The 18,035-nt window shown below is 44.9% G+C and overlaps 1 protein-coding gene across 31 annotated transcripts in view; it reads left to right on the top strand.

Annotated features, from left to right (window-relative positions):
- Positions 1-18,035, top strand: part of LOC116233000 (uncharacterized) — a 194,376-nt gene that overhangs the window by 88,580 nt on the left and 87,761 nt on the right. For all 31 annotated transcript variants that reach the window (XM_090123724.1, XM_090123726.1, XM_090123746.1 and 28 more), the window contains 24 exons: positions 255-363; positions 2,069-2,176; positions 5,946-6,138; positions 6,455-6,591; positions 7,138-7,362; positions 7,644-7,785; positions 8,084-8,207; positions 9,286-9,477; positions 9,619-9,756; positions 10,058-10,240; positions 10,344-10,538; positions 10,994-11,142; positions 12,263-12,431; positions 13,016-13,150; positions 13,249-13,392; positions 13,482-13,683; positions 13,773-13,913; positions 14,405-14,587; positions 14,956-15,027; positions 15,332-15,458; positions 15,704-15,843; positions 16,497-16,700; positions 17,058-17,207; positions 17,529-17,708. In XM_090123724.1, the coding sequence (XP_089979850.1) occupies positions 336-363; positions 2,069-2,176; positions 5,946-6,138; positions 6,455-6,591; positions 7,138-7,362; positions 7,644-7,785; positions 8,084-8,207; positions 9,286-9,477; positions 9,619-9,756; positions 10,058-10,240; positions 10,344-10,538; positions 10,994-11,142; positions 12,263-12,431; positions 13,016-13,150; positions 13,249-13,392; positions 13,482-13,683; positions 13,773-13,913; positions 14,405-14,587; positions 14,956-15,027; positions 15,332-15,458; positions 15,704-15,843; positions 16,497-16,700; positions 17,058-17,207; positions 17,529-17,708 (3,661 nt within the window). In that variant the 5' untranslated portion in view covers positions 255-335. The remainder of the gene's footprint in view (positions 1-254; positions 364-2,068; positions 2,177-5,945; positions 6,139-6,454; positions 6,592-7,137; positions 7,363-7,643; positions 7,786-8,083; positions 8,208-9,285; positions 9,478-9,618; positions 9,757-10,057; positions 10,241-10,343; positions 10,539-10,993; positions 11,143-12,262; positions 12,432-13,015; positions 13,151-13,248; positions 13,393-13,481; positions 13,684-13,772; positions 13,914-14,404; positions 14,588-14,955; positions 15,028-15,331; positions 15,459-15,703; positions 15,844-16,496; positions 16,701-17,057; positions 17,208-17,528; positions 17,709-18,035) is intronic.

The following is an 18,035-nucleotide window of genomic DNA, read 5'->3' as shown; positions in this document are numbered from 1 at the left end:
CTCAGATTTTCTGCTTTCCATTAAAACCCTCGGCTGAGGATCCAAAGGAGCTTGGTGTGAGTTTGTTTCTAGAAATTAACCCTGAAGGATAGATCTGAGAAAGAGCTGGCAAGGAGGAGAAGGCAGAGAAGGAGGAAACACAAGAAAGAATGCAGTACTGGTTCATGTCCTGACCCAGGTCTCCTTTGGACATAGCCTTGGGCATCAGAGGCCCATTGAGCCCATTGGTGTGTGCTTCTGTTTCTTCCCCTTAGCACTGTTTGGCCGGGCAGGAGCCAGATCCAAGCCACACTCACTGTGTTACCTATGCCCGTGGTTCTGTCTCAGCTGAAGACATGCTGATATGCCAACCCTGTCCAGCAGGTGAGTGCATCTCATGAGCATCTTCATTAGTCATTAAGACAGAAATTGAAGGAGACTACCTGTTACCAGAAAGAGTTCTCTTCAACATTAAAATCTGTCATGTCCTTTATACGTTCTAGAGAGTGAATACAAGCCTGCTGAGGATTTCCTAGCCTAAGGTTAGCTTTCTGTTGGGATCTGTGAAAAGCGTGGGGCTTTGGTACACCCTCAAGGGCCTCCACACAAGTTCTTTTCCATTCCCTTTTTGCAGTGCTTGGTAATAGGAAATATTCAGTGCTGCAGGTAGTGCTGCTATTACTGATAATTCCCTGCACCGAAAATCAGGTTTTAATTCACGTTTTCTACCCAACAGAACCCAAGAAATGTGGACTGACAGGGAGAGCCTGGTGTAGCTGTGATTTTGCAAAGGAATATTTAATGTCACTACAGGGATGCCGTTCACAATCTGCAGTCCTACCAAGCCATCTCCTCCCCTCTAAGCCCTGTCTTGCATGTGAAGATGAAGTGTTTAATGAGCAGCTCCAGGTGCCTCCCGCAGAGTCACTGAACCCAATAACTTGATTCTTACATGTGTAATTAGAATCCTTTTTATTAAATAATGAAGAGTTCCTTTACTTTTGGATACCTTGCCTCCTAGTAGATGGAGAAATAGAATAAAAACTGAGATCACGCTAGACCGAAACCTCAGTAATTTATTAGATCCAGCTATAATAATACACATGACAAAATAGAGGAGTTTGCTGTATTTCCAGTGCCTGAGATTGTGTATGGAAGTCTAGCAAATAAGTAATCTGTTGTACACAAGCTCTACAGGGGAAGTGATGATGTCTTTGTGAGTGTGTATCATATTATACTTAATTATTTATGGTGTCTCATAGAACTCTTAGAACAGGATAAGTCTCAGGGAACTTATCCTGACTCCATTAAAAATAATAATAATCCAGGAAATGCTGTTCTTTTGACTTAAGGAACCGTTTATAGACCATACTTAATAGAATAATTGCTGTGGGCATATCAGTGCATGGATTTCAGTGACAGATTTGCTGCTGTATTATTGTTTACGACACAAGATCAACCAAAGGCTGAGGTCAGATTTCAGCTGAAGTGTATCAATAGCAGGACCTGGAGAGAGAGCAAGTGAAAATCTCTCAATAGGTGATCGATGAAGTAAATGCATGTTGTGTATCCAATGCTGAAATTCAGTGTTTTGGTGTTAAAATTAGCCCTGTGTGTTCTAATGGGCATGTTTTCCATCAGCTCTTGTTAATCAGAGTAAATGATCCCAGCTACTTGCAAAGATGGTAAGGAGCTTCAATACCATCACAAGCCAGAGAGGCTTGAGGATTCTCAGCGTTCTTTTGCACAGTTTGACTGACTTTAATTATATATAATCTGTGTACTTAAGTGTTGCGTGCGTGTGAATGAAGTGTCATTGCTATGCTGATACATAGCAGTATATTTCAAGATAGCAGTGGCAGTTTTATTGCACACTTAAATCCATTTTTTTTTAACGCTCTTCAGATAATCCATCTGGAGTTTAGTAAAGCATTTGATATCAAGTCTTAGAAAATCTTACTTAGGAATAAGTAATTCATTCTAGCTGGGCACGAGCATTTCATCACCGAGTGTACAACTGGCAGAAGGGTTTTAAGTGAGTTGTTCTAGAATGTTGTTTCTAAACTATATGCTGTGTTCTTTTCTGTAGGTCACTTCTGTGCAGGCAGCCTTACAGACACTCCTCCATGCCCAGCAGGGAGCTACAAACCCAAAGAGGAGATTCTGATGCCCAGCAGCAGCTCCTCGTTCTTACCTGGTGTGTGTCATAATATTTTGCAGTGGGAGTGATGATTCTTGCTCTGAATCACAGTGTGAAGTACATGTTTATGAAGGGGTGATGGCTACAATGCTTATTTGCTAGGCTCTCTTTAAGGCTGTGCTAGAGCTGGATGAAAGGAACACAGAATCTCCTACAAATCACCAGACTGGCAGTGTAGCATCAATTAATCATTAGTATTTTACAGAATACAATATGTTTGGGTTGTAATTTCTTGGGAAGAGATGAACAATGAAAAACAAAAGTCTGTTGAGAGAGGCTGCAAATAAACTGTGTCCTGCATGTGGGAGGGCTTTATTTATTGTCAGTAGTGCTGTCTTTTTATTGCTCAGCTGGCACTGTGCAACCACTGCCCTCATCTACTCAGTAGGGTGAGTGAATCCCTGGGGCTGCCTCATTTATCACAACTAAAGACAGTTTATCTAGAGGTATCCAAGCTGTAGAGTTAACCTTTCACATGTAGGACAGCAACAGCCAGGTTTGCAGCATCCTTTCTAGCTAAGAGACTGAAAAGGTTTCAGAGTCTGCCTGTTTAGAGAGGTTCTGGAGGGAAATATGCCACTGAAGGAATCAAGGTGAGACAGAAGGTGTACAGTTGGAGAGAGAAGGGTAGAAAAAAGTGGTGTAGTAAATAGAACCCTTCTCTCCAGGCACTCAGGTTGTAGTTGGGCCACTGTGGAATAATTTGTGCTGGTGCAGGGGGCTTGAAAAAAATAGAGCATTTGGCATAGAGCTCCTTTTAAAATAGTTTAAAGGGGAGAAGAGACAGCATATGTACCTTGTCAGCATGCAGGATTGCACCCAGCACTGTGCACACGAGTCAATGTGTGTACAGTGTTGCATGGGAAATTGGTGGTTGGCTTGATTCAATCTGCTGTGTCAAAGCTAAGCCCTCCAGCAAGCAGGTCACAGTTAGGAGTTTCTTTTTCTCAATGTGTGAATGTAAGGAGAGGTCACTCAGCTGGCTGGATCCCACCAGGTACCTGGTGGCAATGCATGCAGAGTGCTGCCCATGTTTCTGCAGGAGTACTCTTGCACTGAGGTCACTCCTGCAGTACCCTCCATCAATAAACAGGTTTATTTTATTCACCAGTGACATCTGTTAGAACAGGAGATCAGTGATGCAGCCAGCAGCCTCTGTCACGACAGTTGTCCTGATGAATGGCACCACTGAGTGATAGAAATCTTTGTTTTAAATGGAATGGATTGCATGAACATCTACGGACGAGGCTCTGGGCAACCTGATCTAGTAAAGGTGTATGTTTGGTGGCCCTGCTAGGCAGGGGGGTTGGAACTACATGATCCTTGAGGTCCCCTCCAACCCAGGTCATTCTGTGATTCTGTGTGATTCTGAAAGAGAGGACACCTTTATGATATGTGTGCATCATGAGAACTGGGGGCCCAGTCCAGGAAACTGTTGTTGGCTGGCAATTTACAAAGCATTGGTGAAAGTTTTTTGCATCTCAGAAAAAAAAGTTTCAAGCTGACAGAGCTGGAATGGGGATTTTTAGGGTCTGATGCTTTTTGCCTTTTGGTGTCAAACCTGAAGGATGTCGTGCAGCTTTACGTTCTGTAAAAGACACAGCTGGCAGAATCAGCAACCAGATGGACTTGTCTTAAATAGAAATCCATCCCGTATTAAAACATGACCTTCAAGAGTCCTGTTATTAGCAGCACTAAAGCTCAGAGTAGGTCTGCAGGGCTGCTGCACCCACAGGCGTTTACTGTCCACCTCATTGGAACTCCTTGTGTGGATGTGGACCATAGCACTTACATACCTACCCTGTGCAGAGATTTCTAAGAAGCTTCAGTAAAGAAGGAGATGGTAATTGTACTTTCAGTAGAAATAATTAAGAAGCAATCAGAAATTATGTGCTCAGTGTCATCCAGCAGGTCTCTTATGGGGTCACGTGGTAAAGTCGACAGTGTCTTTCATTTTTGAAAGAGATGCTCCATTTGTATCAGTCCAAATAATCTCAGTTCTTTTTTGCAGCAAGGTGAAATTGCACTACAGATTAGTCAGAAGTTTGGTTTTTTTTAATTTTAACAATAAATAAACACTGCAGTTTATACTTTGAGAAGCTGTAGAAGCTACAGGTGACGTTCTGATGTGTTTGCAAGGACATAGGCACAAGGCTTCCCCTACAATACTCAGATGTTTCTTAGGCTAACTCTGATTTTGAACATTTTGGAGTACCTCAGGGTCTCTTTCAACAGTATAAAAATGCTGCTCTGTTCTTAATGCTGCTACACAAATGGGAAAATAGTGTTGGAGAGATTCGGAGGATGAACCTCCATTACTAAAGCAAGCTTTGGTCCAAGTCCAGCATGCTTTGTCTGGGGGCACAAATCACCAGGTGCACTGCCAGGAGTGGAAACCTGGAGTGTGGTTGTGCTCGATCTCACTTCACATCTACTGTGCCCTGTGCCTGAGAGAGGTACGTGTGCTGAGGAAATAATTATCTCTTTCAATTCAAGCCCCCATATTTTTCTATTTGATCATTTATTTTCTAGCGAATGACTCAGCTGCTAAAGCATCTTGACTGTTGAATGAGTTTTTTGCTCACCAGCTAAGGCTAAGAAATTGCTGCTTTCCACCCACTTCTGAAATTAAAAGCAGAATTGCATTTACGTGGAGAAGCGAGGAGCAAACCTGGCATCTCATCAAGACAGCCAAATTCAAGAGACGGGGCCAATGGCACCTGAGCAAACACTGTAGAAGATGCAAAGGAGATATGAGTGCAAAAACACTTCCAGTTTAATAATGTAAGCTGATATCCTATGCCTGTAGTACATTCTATAATGATGTTGTCAACTCTCCTAAGGAGAACTTGGCGAAGATGACACAGTGCTGTCTACAAAACAAACAGGGGGCATAAGAATTAACTCCGATATGCTGGAAGATATTTTGAGTCATGGTGGTCTCAGTTTGTGTTCCCACCTGCAGTACAGCACAGTCAGTGGGATGTACTTACCTTTCCATTGGGGTTCAACCTGGAATTGTTCTTGGGAGCCTCAATAGCACTGAGCCATTGCGTTCCCTTCACAGCCAGTATCACTGTATTTGCTTTGTGCACTTGGCAGCTTTGACTCAGTGGATAGTAGATATTCCTGTGCTAAATGTGTTCCTTTTTACTAAGTTAAATGTCTGGGGACATCCTGTAATGAAATGCACTTTGTGAACGTGACAAAACCAATAAGGAAGCATTGTTTCACTACCTATTGATCTTGCCAGTGTTCCCTTTAAGTTGGAGTTCTGGCATGTCTTAGCACACATGATTTTAGAGACACTCAGGTGGCTGCCATTCCAGGAGGTATCCATTCATTTTTATTGAGTCCATCTCCAGTCTGTGAAACTCATTCAATTCTCTCAGTATTCAGAGTACAAACATGGAAACAGCCCAGCTTTCGTGGAAACCCCAGGCTCCTGCACGACTGAGGCGCTGAGGTTATTAAATCTACCTCCATCAGAGTGTGTTTTCAGGCTGATGTGTTTGCTTTTCAATGCGTCTTACTTCTCTTATTACCAACACAGTCCAGATGGTTCTACTGCTTCCAGGAGCCACTCAGTCACAGTAATAATCAGCTAATCCAATACCACCACCTTCTGGCTTTGCACTAACTTCGTTGCTGTTATGAATAAACTTCCATTATGCTTTCTTGCTGTAGGTGATAGTAAAGGCATCACATTTTGTTTTGTCAGCAAGTCGTGCTCCCTTTGGGACTCTAAATACCTCTTTTTCTTTAGGAAATGGATTGTGTTTGAAGTGTCCTGTTGGGTATTTTTGTCCTGCGGGAGCAAATCAGCCAGCACCATGCCAGCCAGGTACATACAATCCTCTCCAAGGACAGGATGAAGCCACTGACTGCAGAGCCTGCCCAGCAGGAAGAGCTTGCACCCAGGCTGGATTAGCCCAACCTGACTCTGAGTGCTTACCAGGGTAAGCCTTGATTGTTTTCTATGCATTCCTATATGTCTGTACGTATGGTTCATCTCCATTGTGGTGTTATTGGTTCTTTGGGTTGTTCTTGTTAGTGGTTCGTTTGCGTAGAGATTCCTCTGGAATGTTGAGGTTTTATTACAGTTTCTGGTAAATCTCTCTGATATGGGCTGTGTTGGTAGAGGAATTTTCTGAAGTACAGCAGATATGGCTGGTTTTTTTCCAGCTGCACTGTTTATTTATCACTCTGGGATCAGAGTTTGCCTTCTTCTTGCATTGAACCATTGGCCCTGACCAACCTGCTGTGTTATTTTAGGTACGTGTGCCCAGTAGGATCATCCAGCCCACATTTTCCCAGCAATGCCTGTCCTCCAGGAACAGTTGGCAATGGCTTTGACCTCTTTGATAAGTCCCAGTGTGAGACGTGTCCTGCTGGATATTTCTGTGTTAGAGGTACGTGGTTTTATGGCAAAATGAATTGTGTTCTTTGGTGCCTTGTGCCATGCATCCCCCCACTAATTGAGAGCAGATCACTGAGTTAACAGTGATGTAAATGGGGAAGAAGGTGTCAGTTGTAGGGTTGAGACTGTTGTACCTTCTGAACAGGTTGAGTTTAATTCTAGTCTGAGGTTTTCCCTTGGTGATACCTGTTGTTGATATTATTGATGTTACTGCTTTCACTTAATGAAATGGAAGCAGCCATTTTTTTACAGTATCCAAATATTTTGCATGTTGATAGCCTCTTCAATTTAATGTCTGTCAGATTTGGACACAGGCACCCTGCAGGGTTCTCAAGGCTGGAAATAATTGCTTTAGTAGCCAGTTCTGTGACAACCTCTTGTCAGCAGAGGAAGTAATTCTCTCATTTTGAATGGAGAAAAGGTGCAAAAGGAGAAGACTTGATGCAGCATCTATCAGAGCTGAAAACAGACCAAGGGAATTGGATTGTCTGAAGCCAGTATGCTGCATAATAGACTGTTCATCTCTTTGTGTTTACAGGTACAGGGGGAAAACAGAAGCCTCCTGCTCCTTGTCCAGTTGGTCACTACTGTCCACCAGGCACAAAGCATGCAGTGCAGCACAAGTGTGCCCCGGGCACCTGGAGCAATAGGACGAGGCTGAAATCAGAAGAGGAGTGTTTGCTGTGCCCTGCAGGCTGGTTTTGTGTGGGAGGATCTCATGTCCCTTCTGGCATGTGCAGCTCAGGGCACTATTGTCCTCAAGGTAGGCAGTTTTAGCCAGAAATGAAAGAAATTTCCATTATTTCTGTCTTTAGAAATGACTCTGATAAAGTCAGCACGTGGCTTTATTAGTTTATTTGCACCAAAGCATTTCAGTATATATATATATATAATGTGTGTATATATTTACATACATACGTGTATATGTACATGTAACTCATGTAAGTACTTAACAACAACAAAGAACCAAGGGCATTATATTGCTTTCTCTTTTCAAAGCTTTAATAAGAATTAAGATGATTCTTTGCTCTTTTTTTGGGGAAGGTACATGGAGAGGCACACAGCACCCCTGCCCTGCAGGAACGTATGGCACCAGGCTGGGAAACAGCAGAGTGGAAGATTGTACTGCCTGCCCTGCTGGGGCATTCTGCCCCACTGGGACCTCCAAGCCAGTTCTTTGCCCAATGTAAGTACAGTGCATGTGCTGTCATAGCTGTGGGTCTCTGATCCGTTTGAGTGTATCAGAGCACTTCTTATAAGTGGTATCATTCTGCACCAGAAATGTTTACCAATTCATTTCCCCTTGCTTCTTGCTGGGCAGTCCATGAAGGTTTTTTCTCTGAATCACGCAGTTTCTTCCCTCCAGAAATGGTAGAAATCCTCTATATGAGAGGCTAAAAATGCAAACCAGAAACACGCTGTCCTTTTCTTTGTCACTTTGCTGCCATTGGTGACTTTTTCTACTGCTGTCTTTTCTCCTGTAGAGGAACTTATCGTATGGAACATGGTGCAGGAGTGGCTGCAGACTGTGTCCCTTGCCCTGGAGGATACTACTGCCCCGACCTTGGCACTGTTACACCTCGAACATGTGGTGCTGGCAACTTCTCAGTAAGCAGCAATAATTTCATCTTGGCATCTGTTCAACGTAAAAAGTGGATGATTTTGGTAAAAAGAGGAGCTAAAGAATATATACCCCTCAAAGGAGGCGTTGGAACGAGGCAATCTTCTTGCATTATGAGTCTGGGTATTTGAGGAGATTGCATACAGCGCTTTAAACAATATTGCCCACCTGTGTTTGACCCTTTAAATAATGAAAGTGCTAGTCTAGAGAATGCACTGGGAACGTTCCTCATGTTTCTGAATGATCAAGCTTGGCACTGCTCCAGCCATGATGCTGGAAGTGCATCACATGCAATATTCTTCTTGCAGTCACTCCCACTCCTGAGGCTTGCAGTAGCAATCTAACCCCTCCATCCATCACTCACCTGGCAGCATGCTGTTGGATAGATGCTTTGGATTTGGGTGATTTGTTTTTAGTTTTCATTGTTGGTGTAAGCATTACAGGGGAACGGCAGAGCAAACACTCATATTTAGTTCATGCTCTGAAGGAAGTATTGGATTGCAGTGCAGTTAAGCAATCGTTTGGCTGTGGAAGGTAAAACAGTGAGATAGAGCCCCAAAAGGGAATGGATGGCACAACTGCTTCTCACAAAGTGCTGAGGCTCATTTCTCTGCCCCCAAACTAATGAGTAATTTTAATGATAATTGTTAGGTTTCACTATTGAGGGAGAAATGACACGTCAGTCTTCTGTGCAGGCTGTTTTTCTGTCGCAGTGCAAATGTTGTGTTCCACTAGGACCATTCATTAAGATTGCAGGCGAGATAAATGATGAATGGGGATTTACTTGCCTATGTCAAATGGACCTTGATTATCTCTCATCTGCACTTTGCAGTTGAGTGTGACGAGGGAATGTGTTTGTTTTTCTGTTACTGCTGGCAAAAGGTGTTGGATTGACTGCTTTGAGGCTCAGAGCCTTTCACATGGATAACCCACAGGAAGGACAGGGCCTGCTTCATACTGCCAAGCACTCTTGCAGGGTGAATAAATACACTCAATTACCTGCGGATTGCCGTTTGTAGGTTAGATTAGATGGGATTTTTAAAGGGATATCATTCCATGTTGTAGGACCAAGGTTCTGCCTCTTGCTTGCCGTGCTCTGTTGGACATTACTGTGCTAGTGAGCACACCAGCCGGGAGGTGATGCTGCTGGCCATGATTTGCCCAGCTGGTCTCCGATGCCCAGAAGGACAGGCTGTTGCTCCAGAGGCCAATGCAAACTCCTGCCCGAGGGGCTTCTACTGTCCCCAGGGAGATACTGTGAGTACATCTGCTTTGGGCTGCTTTTCTGTGTACGTTCCCACTGATTGGAAAGGAATATTCTTGTAGCTTCATCTGTTGCTTGTGGGCCTTATGGGATGTGCAGTCGTGTAAGACCTGTTTTTTCTGTTTTGTTTCAAGGGCTCAGATGCAAAGCCTTGCCCCAATGGGACCTATGGTAAACAGAAGGGACTCAGCAGTGCTGAGGAATGCTCACTGTGCCCTGCAGGGAAGTACTGCTACAGAGCTGGGGCTGAGCCTTCAGGAATTCCCCATCCTGTAAGCATAGCCCAGCTTTTCCTAACGTTTTTTCCAGAGGCTGCAACTGTGAATAAAGCCTACTTAATATATATTTTCTGTCTTTCCTTTGCCTTTTGTCTGTCAGCACCTTCTATCTTATCGATTTTACTAATTCCATTTTTTTCCTCTCTTTTTCTGCACCATTTTCTTGCAGTAAAACTTCCAGGTTATTCAAATTGTTGATGAAGTTTGGATCTCTCTTTGGTGAACCTTAACCTATCTCACTTCCCTACCAGAGAAGAATGACAAAGCCACATTCGCTGTCTTTTTCACTTTCTAGACTGGAGATTGTCCACTTGGCTTCAACTGCCCTCCAGGAACTGGATTCCCTTTCTCCTTCCCCTGCACCCCTGGATTTTTCTGGGATAATTCCAGTGCAGAGGATGAAGACAGGTGCAAACTGTGTCCAGCTGGGTACTATTGCGACTCTCCTGCCATGACAGAGCCCAAAGCTTGCCCAGTAGTGAGTTGTTCTTCAGTGGTTATCTAATAGAAGAAGCTATTTGTGGGGGATCTGTTAAATAGAAGAGTCCTGAGTGCTGTATTAAACTGACTTTGTCTTGCAGGGCTTTTATTGTGGTGAAGGTAGCTCTAAACCTGAGCCCTGCCCCGAGGGAACTTACAGTAACAAAAAGGGACTGTCTGGACCATCAGAATGCAGCCCATGTGGCCATGGTTTCTACTGTGCTGCTCCAGGGCAGACTGGGCCAAGTGGTCCCTGCAAGGCTGGGTTCTACTGCCAGGGCAGAGCCCTTACTGCAGTAAGTCAAGCTTTTCTCCTTACCTATTTCTCTTACGTTGTGGTGGGGTGTTTTTGACCCAGTGACTTCAAGAACTGCAGTTCTGCACTGCGCTCATCCAAGTTTATAGCAGGAGGGCCACTCTGCTGCCCTCCAAGGAAGCATAACCACTTTATAGCTTTCCCCTCTAAACACTGCCATCACCTTAACTAAAAATGGAGCTAGGTTGAATATCCAGGTGAAAAGTTCAGTTGGAGTGAATCATAGTGGGATTGCCAGTGTGAAAAAGGTCATCCTTATTTCTTCTTTCTGTGTGTTTACTACATTCCCCTTAAAGAGGCATTATCTGTTCACTGTACAGCAGTGAAAGTCTCTATTTTTCTCCTTGGTTTTGCCTTGAACCCAAATCAGTATGATGCCTTAAGTATTTTAACCCAGTTTTCTCCTTTCTTACGTGATGCTTTTTTCAATTGCAGTTGCCTACAGATGGTGTGACAGGAGATGTGTGCCCTGCAGGGACATACTGCCCACCTGGGTCCCCTTTACCCATCCCCTGTCCTCCAGGAACCTACAGCAATGTGAGTGGGCTGAGAAGCCTTGGTCAGTGCTTGGACTGCCCACCTGGGTGAGTGCACTGTTTGCTGATTACGACTCAGTTCTGTCTCACTGCAAAAGGACCATTTAAACCTTGCATTTCTTGCCCAAGCAGCACAGCCTTATCTCCAGCCCTTTTGCAGTTCCTTCTGTTCCCAGCAAATGTGCTGCCAGCACTCTCCATTGCTATATACCTGTATTAGATGATTTATAATAAAGAACTTGAACTGATTTGCCCCCCAGCATTTGCTGTTCACTAGCATCTATCAAGACTCATTATGTCTGTAGTGCTGGATGGCCTGACCTAGCAACTCTTGCTTAAACATTCTCATTAGTACTGTTTGGATAGTCCTTTTTGTATTACCAGATTATATAACTCACCACTATATTACATTCCTCTTAATGATGCCAGGATTACACATCTGATTCTGAAAGAAGAGGTGTGGATTTAGCATTGGCTTTTACCTCTCCATGAAATGCATGCAGATTGTTAGTGATGAGCAGTCTGCCTTTCAGGTGGTTTTATCTTCATGCTGCTGTGACAGAGCGTGCAAGATCATCTGGGGCTGGGTGGCACCATGACCTGTAATTTTTGTGCTTTCCTGGGATGGAGCTGTAGGTCTCAGTAGGGTGGAGTCCAGTGAGCTGAGAGAATCCAAATTTTCCAGTCTTTTTTTTCTGCTTTTTCACTCCTCCTTTTCCCTAGAGATGTAGGCAAGAAAAATGTAGCATGAGACAGCTCTGGAATTCATATTTTGTCTAAAAGCTGAAGAGAGTGCCCTCAGAGTTCCTACTTTTCTATTAACACCTGTATATTTCTAGTCCAAAGACGCAAAGAAGACTTGAAGAAAACCAACATTTGGGTGTTTGTGTCATCTTTATTCAGATCACACAAATATGCATGTGCAGATGCAGCTTTGTGATTGTACAGGGGGAAATTCCTTCCAGGTTAAAGCTGCTGTCTCTAAAAAGGATGCATGAGAAGTGATGTATATGCTCTCTAACTTCCTTTCAAGGCCTGTAAGTGATCAGGAATGAGGTCTCTGTGAGATCCCAGGTAGACTGAAGGGGATTTTTTGTATGGGCAGTGTGCTAACCAGTGACAAACTATTGCCACCCAAGATCTTTATTTTTCTCCCCACCACTCAAAGCCTTTATTGTGATGGGACAAATACCCGAGCTCCCTCAGGACCGTGTGAGCCTGGATACTACTGTACAGGAGGTGCTAAAAGTGCTCTTCAGCATGTGGTCATGGAAGGACATTATTCCTCAGCAGGAGCTTTCAAGCCAGAGCTGTGTCCTCTTGGCAGCTTCCAGCCTGTGAGTATTAGTGTAGTATGCATTCTAAGATGCTTGTGGGATCTTCAGAGCCATTGTACAAGGGTGTGAATAGTCATTTGGGAAGTGTTCATAAGTAGATAGCTTAAAAAAAAAGAGGGATTTGGGTTTTCTGGTAAGCTGGGCAATCATTCCCATCCTTGCTTTTGCCTTGCAGAAGCAGAACTGTGCAGAGGTAGAAAGATTGGGGATGGAACATCAGATCCACCAGTTCAGCCTGGTTCCTTGAAGCTAATCAGGCAGTTTTTCCTCAGTTTTGTGTAGTGCCAATTTAGCAGTGGGTTGAGGAAGCTTTGCTCTAGCATAGGTGAATTGCCACATGCATAGTTGTGCAGCCTTTCACTGCTGTTAGATAAGGGCTGTGTCTACTGCTGCTTTAATGACACAGGGTGCTATTCAGATGCCACAAATCTTTTGTTTTTTGGACTGCTGTTCCAATGATTCGGGGTGTTTGTTTTGCAGCAGGGAGTCTCTGGGAGCTGGTAGAATGTGCAAAGCTGCTTCGTTCACATTGTAAGCAATGTCACTGCACATCCACCAAGTTCTTTCTTATATCCCCTTTTTAGGACCGTGGTCAGTCTCATTGCAGGGACTGTCCAGAGGGAGCATTCTGCAATGAGATAGGACTGGCTGAAGCCCAGCCTTGTCCAAAGGGACATTTTTGCTTGGGTGGAAGTTCCCTGCCTCTCCCTTGTCCAGTGGTAAGAATCCAACATCCCTGTGTTTTTTAAGTAGTAGTTTTCAGGAGGTTTCCAGTCCCTTGGAGGAGGGTATTCATTAGTTCTCTGTTTCTGTGCAGGGAATGTATACAGATATGCTTGGGGCAGGTTCATGTAAGCCCTGCCCAGCAGGCAGGTACTGCAGCATGGCAGGTCTGACTGAGCCAGAAGGACCTTGCCAGCCTGGATATTACTGCAGCCAAGGATCCAGCAGCTCCTCACCTGTGAGTACTCATTACCTTGTGTTACTGCAGACCATTAGGCACTACAGGAGATTTCATGGGCTGTATCAATCTCATTTCCTTTGCTTCAGGTGGGCCTTTTGTTTGGAGATCTTTGTCAACCAGGATATTACTGCCCTGCTGGCACGACGCACCCAAAAGAGATGGCATGTCCTGCTGGCACCTGGAATGGCCAGAGGGGAGCCCAGGATGCCACTTGGTGTCTTCCTTGTCCTCCTGGGTTCTTCTGCAGTACGTCTGGCCAAGATGCTCCTGTAGGACTTTGTGCACAAGGTGAGACAAAACCAGAACTTTTTAGCTACTCAGAAATTCAGGGGGGTTTTTTGCATGACAGAGAGGACTTGTATGATTTCTTCTTCAAGGTTACTACTGCACAGGAGGGGCAAAGACTGCAAAGCCAGAGGATGGTGTCACTGGAGATGTCTGCCCTCGAGGACATTTCTGCCCTGCAGGTTCAGCAGCACCTTCTCCCTGCCCCAGTGGTGAATACAGCAATGCAACAGGTCAGCAATTGGATCTTCGCAGCCTCACTGTGGCTTGGGAAAGCTAGAAGCAAATCCTGTTTTTTGTCTGCATCCAAGAATAGCAGTTGCTAGCTGCTAACTGTTACAAGCATTCAGTATTTTTCTTGGGACAGAGGAAAGGGATTCTTGGTTGGTTGTTTTTTTCCTTCCTTTTATTCCTCTGATGCCACGTGGAGGGTACAATTCACACCCATAGCACGCAGGTCAAATGGGGTTGTAGCAGTGACACTAAGTGAGCAATTAACTCAATTTCCTCGCTGTTCTGCCTGCCACCTACCGGTGTGATGTGAGGTTACTGGGACTCGGGCTGGAGTGGATTTGAGAAACTTGCTGGATGGATCTCACCAGTCGTTGCCAGGGGGCTTGCAGAATAACTGTTGCATCTGCTGTTTTCTTTAAGTGCACAGCTTGGTAGAAGAAAGATGTCTGTGTGGCATCTTCTTCCAGTTCATGACTTATTTCCTCTGTAGGTCAAGACAAATGTTTTCCATGTCCTGCTGGGTTCCACTGTCCTAAAGGACTGCGGCGCCGCTGCCTTCCTGGCTTCTATTGCCCTCAGAGAACAGGAATCAGTTTTTATCCTTGTCCCCCTGGGACTTTCAACCCCTCTTACGGACTCAGCCAGGCTGAGAGGTGCCAGAAGTGCCCAGCAGGTGAGGAGATGGCTGAGTACTCTCATTGTCTACATGGAGCAGCATCAGAGGGTGATCTCTGTGTCTCTCTTCTCCTAATCCACTGAGATAGAAAGGCAAGCATAATAATACCCAAAATAGATTCCTTGTCCCACTGGTATTGTCCCCCAGTAAGCTGAACTTGATGGCTTTTTTTTTTAACCTTTGTAGGTAGGAGAATGGTTTGGTTTTACACTTGGGGTTTCCCAGAGGAGTGTGATTTGAACTGGAATGCTGATGTTGAGGGATCAGCTCTCTCAAAGCCTCTCTCTTTGTCTTCTGATCAGTATGTGCAGCACACCAGCTCTCCTGTTTTGCACTGATACTCTTTTCCCTTTGTGGTCTTTCAGGAATGTTCTGTGGAGACTGGGGACTCTCCTCTCCAAGTGGTCCCTGCTGGCCAGGGTTCTTCTGCACAGCAGGTATCCAATGTAATGCTCACAAGGGCCAAGGAGAAGTGAAAAAGTAGAAAGCTATTGTCTTGAGGAGCAGTTCTAGACATCCTCTGTGCAAACTCTTCCTAGCTTTTCCTGCAGAGTGTGCCAGGATAGCCCCAAGGAATGTCTTATCAAAAACCTGCTTTTGAGGCCAATAGAAGGACTTGGGAAAAGCAGCAGTTTTTTTCTTCCAGCTATAGAAATTATTCTTTAGGCACGTGAGGCAAACTGGCCTACAAATAGCAGCCCATATCATTCAGGAAACCTTAGGTCTATCTTCCTGATGTAGGAGCAAGTGTCCCAAACCCTGATGGAGCCACGAACACCAGCTCTGGTGGCCCATGCCCACCTGGACACTTCTGCCCAGCTGGCTCAAGTATCCCCCAGCAGTGCCCTGTGGGCACTTATTCAGACAGGTGAGCTTCTGTTTTTTTTTCTTATCCTTCTGTCCCTACTGCTGGCTACCTGGTGCCTTCTTTACTTGCCTACAGAGTCCTTTACCTCCTTAAGGTACAACTCAGTAATGCTCATTAAACACATCCTTGCACTGATTATGAAAGCCTCCTGGTTGTTTGCACTTGGCCAGGGGTATAAGCATCGAGGGTCTTCCTGCTGAACTTGTACCCTTGCCAACAAAAAGCCTGCTTATGTCTCTCTACAGGCCGTACATGTGGCAGGAATCCAGCTGCATGGCATGCCCATCTGGCCATTACTGCAGCTCTGCTGCCCTCACTGCACCCTCAGGGCGCTGCTCAGCTGGGTTCTACTGCCTGGCTGGAGCTTCCTCTCCATCACCACCTGGTGAGTTGTACTGTGTGAACATCGGTGTCTTCACCTGCTTGTGTCCAATAATTAGTGGTCTTGGCAACAAGACAGCTTTAAAAAAAATGCCTCCTTTTCCACCAGTACTCCTGCTTCTGCTTCTTTTTAGTCATTTAAGCAACTGAATTAGTTTTGTTGGTGCTATTGGAGTGCATAAGCTGCAAGGATGAAAAAGTAGTCATTCCACCAGTCTGTGTTACTGAATGAGACACTTTCATTGAACACTGGGAGAGTTCTGGCTACCAGTATACAATGCAAGTGGCCTGATTCCCACTTACCATTTTATTGTGCGTAAGAAATAAGTTTCTTAGAGAAGAGTTCCAGGTCCTTAGTAGACAACTGAATATTCTCCAGAATTCAGCTAAGCGCTTAGAAAGCTGATGTGCAAAAATAAGGTTCACTCTGGCTTTTCCTTTGAAGCAAGGAGGAAAAGCACAAGGTGACACAGCACTGAATAACTCCAAAGCTGAGATACTGTAGTCATTTTAGATTCTGTGCTGTGGCCCCTTTTGATCTGTCGGATCCCAGAAGACATAACTGAGGAGATCCTCATCAGTTAGCTCCATCTGTTGGCGTTGTCCCTTGCTCAGGAGTTCCCTTTTTTTGCTTTGTCTTGGACTTTCGTGTTCTAGGTGTGTGGGAAGCAGGAGGCCCCTGTCCTGTGAGCCATTTCTGCCCAGAAGGAGCCAGCTTTCCATTACCCTGCTTTGCAGGGACTTACAACAACCTCACCAGACAAGCTGCGTGCTTCCCTTGTGCTGCAGGGTACTACTGCCCAGAAAATACTACCAGCTACAGTGTGAATCCTTGCCCAGCTGGTTTTTACTGTCCTAAAGGTGAGATGGGCACAGGGGATGGGGTCATCCATTGACCAGGCTGAAACATCTTCTTTTTAAAGGCAGGAAGTGGTCCCTGTGAAATAAAGCTTCGAGGGTCAAATCTGGTTCTTCTGTGTAGAAGCATCCAGGCTCTTAAGCTGTAGGCTGTCATTTAAGCCCCTCTTTGGTAAATTAAGCACTGCATAGAGGTTGTCACAGCTGCTAATGCCAAGCTGTGCATTCTGAAAGTCAGCACTGAGATGAATTGGCAACAGTATGACATAGAATCATAGAATCCTTAGAAACATGAGGTGATGCTGTAGGATTAATGGCCAAGATGATATAATCTGTGAAAGATTCTCTCTTATTTCAAAGGAACCAGGTTTGCTACTGAGTTTCCTTGTCCCCGGGGCTACTTTAACCCTGATCCCATGACACAGAGCTTGGACAGCTGCTTGCCCTGCCCACCTGGGCACTACTGTGGGAAGGAGAACTTGACAGCTCCATCAGGCGAGTGTGATGCAGGTGAGTCTGGATCTGTTTGGCTGCTGTAGTGCACAGCACATAGAGGCAATCCATCAGCCTCCCTGTTTGCTTGAGTCACTTGGCTGTCTGTAGGTGTGTACCACTGAAGGCACCCTGGGAATCCACTTAGCTTTCAAATGGGTGCAGAATTCATGTAGGATGTATCTGGTAGCCACGAACAGTAATCTGTCTGCAATTCACAGCCTGCTTTGGCAGGAGAATTGAGCCCCGTTGCCATATAGTAGTGAACTGAAGGTTGTGAGACCATCTTGGTTAATATGGTGCCTTATAGAAGGATCATTATATGCACTTTGTTTTCAGGTTGGTTTTGCATCTCTGCTGCTTGGACCTCGCAGCCTTTTGACCTGGATAACTACACCAGTGCCAACTGCCTCTGCCCAGCTACTGCTACTGGAGGGAAGTGCATAGCTGGTTTCTATTGCCCTAGAGGGAGCCCAGAGCCTCTTCCCTGCCATCCTGGGTTTTACTGCAATGCTTCAGGTTGGTGTCTGTTTTGGAAAAACGAAGGTGATCCTTTTCAAAGGGAGCAAAAATACAGACATATTTGTTACTTAGGAACTCAGAAGAAGACCTAAAGCTAAGTTCTGATTCCAGGTGATAAACTCAACTTTGCCCAGAATTTTCTCTGTGTCCTTAAGCTTCTGTGGCCATGTTCCCATCCTCGGAGGAACAGTGTGAATACATCTTTATAGGTTTGTAGATACAGGGGGTCAAGGTCCTCTGTCAGATTCCTCTATATTCTCTGAATCTGCAGAGCCTGCAGATACTGGGATACAGACTGCTGATTCATTTTCTTCTGTTTCTTTG

The sequence above is a fragment of the Phasianus colchicus genome, chromosome 23, assembly GCF_987193195.1.
Source record: "Phasianus colchicus chromosome 23, bPhaCol1.hap1.1, whole genome shotgun sequence".
Taxonomy (NCBI): domain Eukaryota; kingdom Metazoa; phylum Chordata; class Aves; order Galliformes; family Phasianidae; genus Phasianus; species Phasianus colchicus.
The sequence above is the reverse complement of the archived record's forward strand: the minus strand, read 5'-3'. Positions and strand labels throughout refer to the sequence as shown.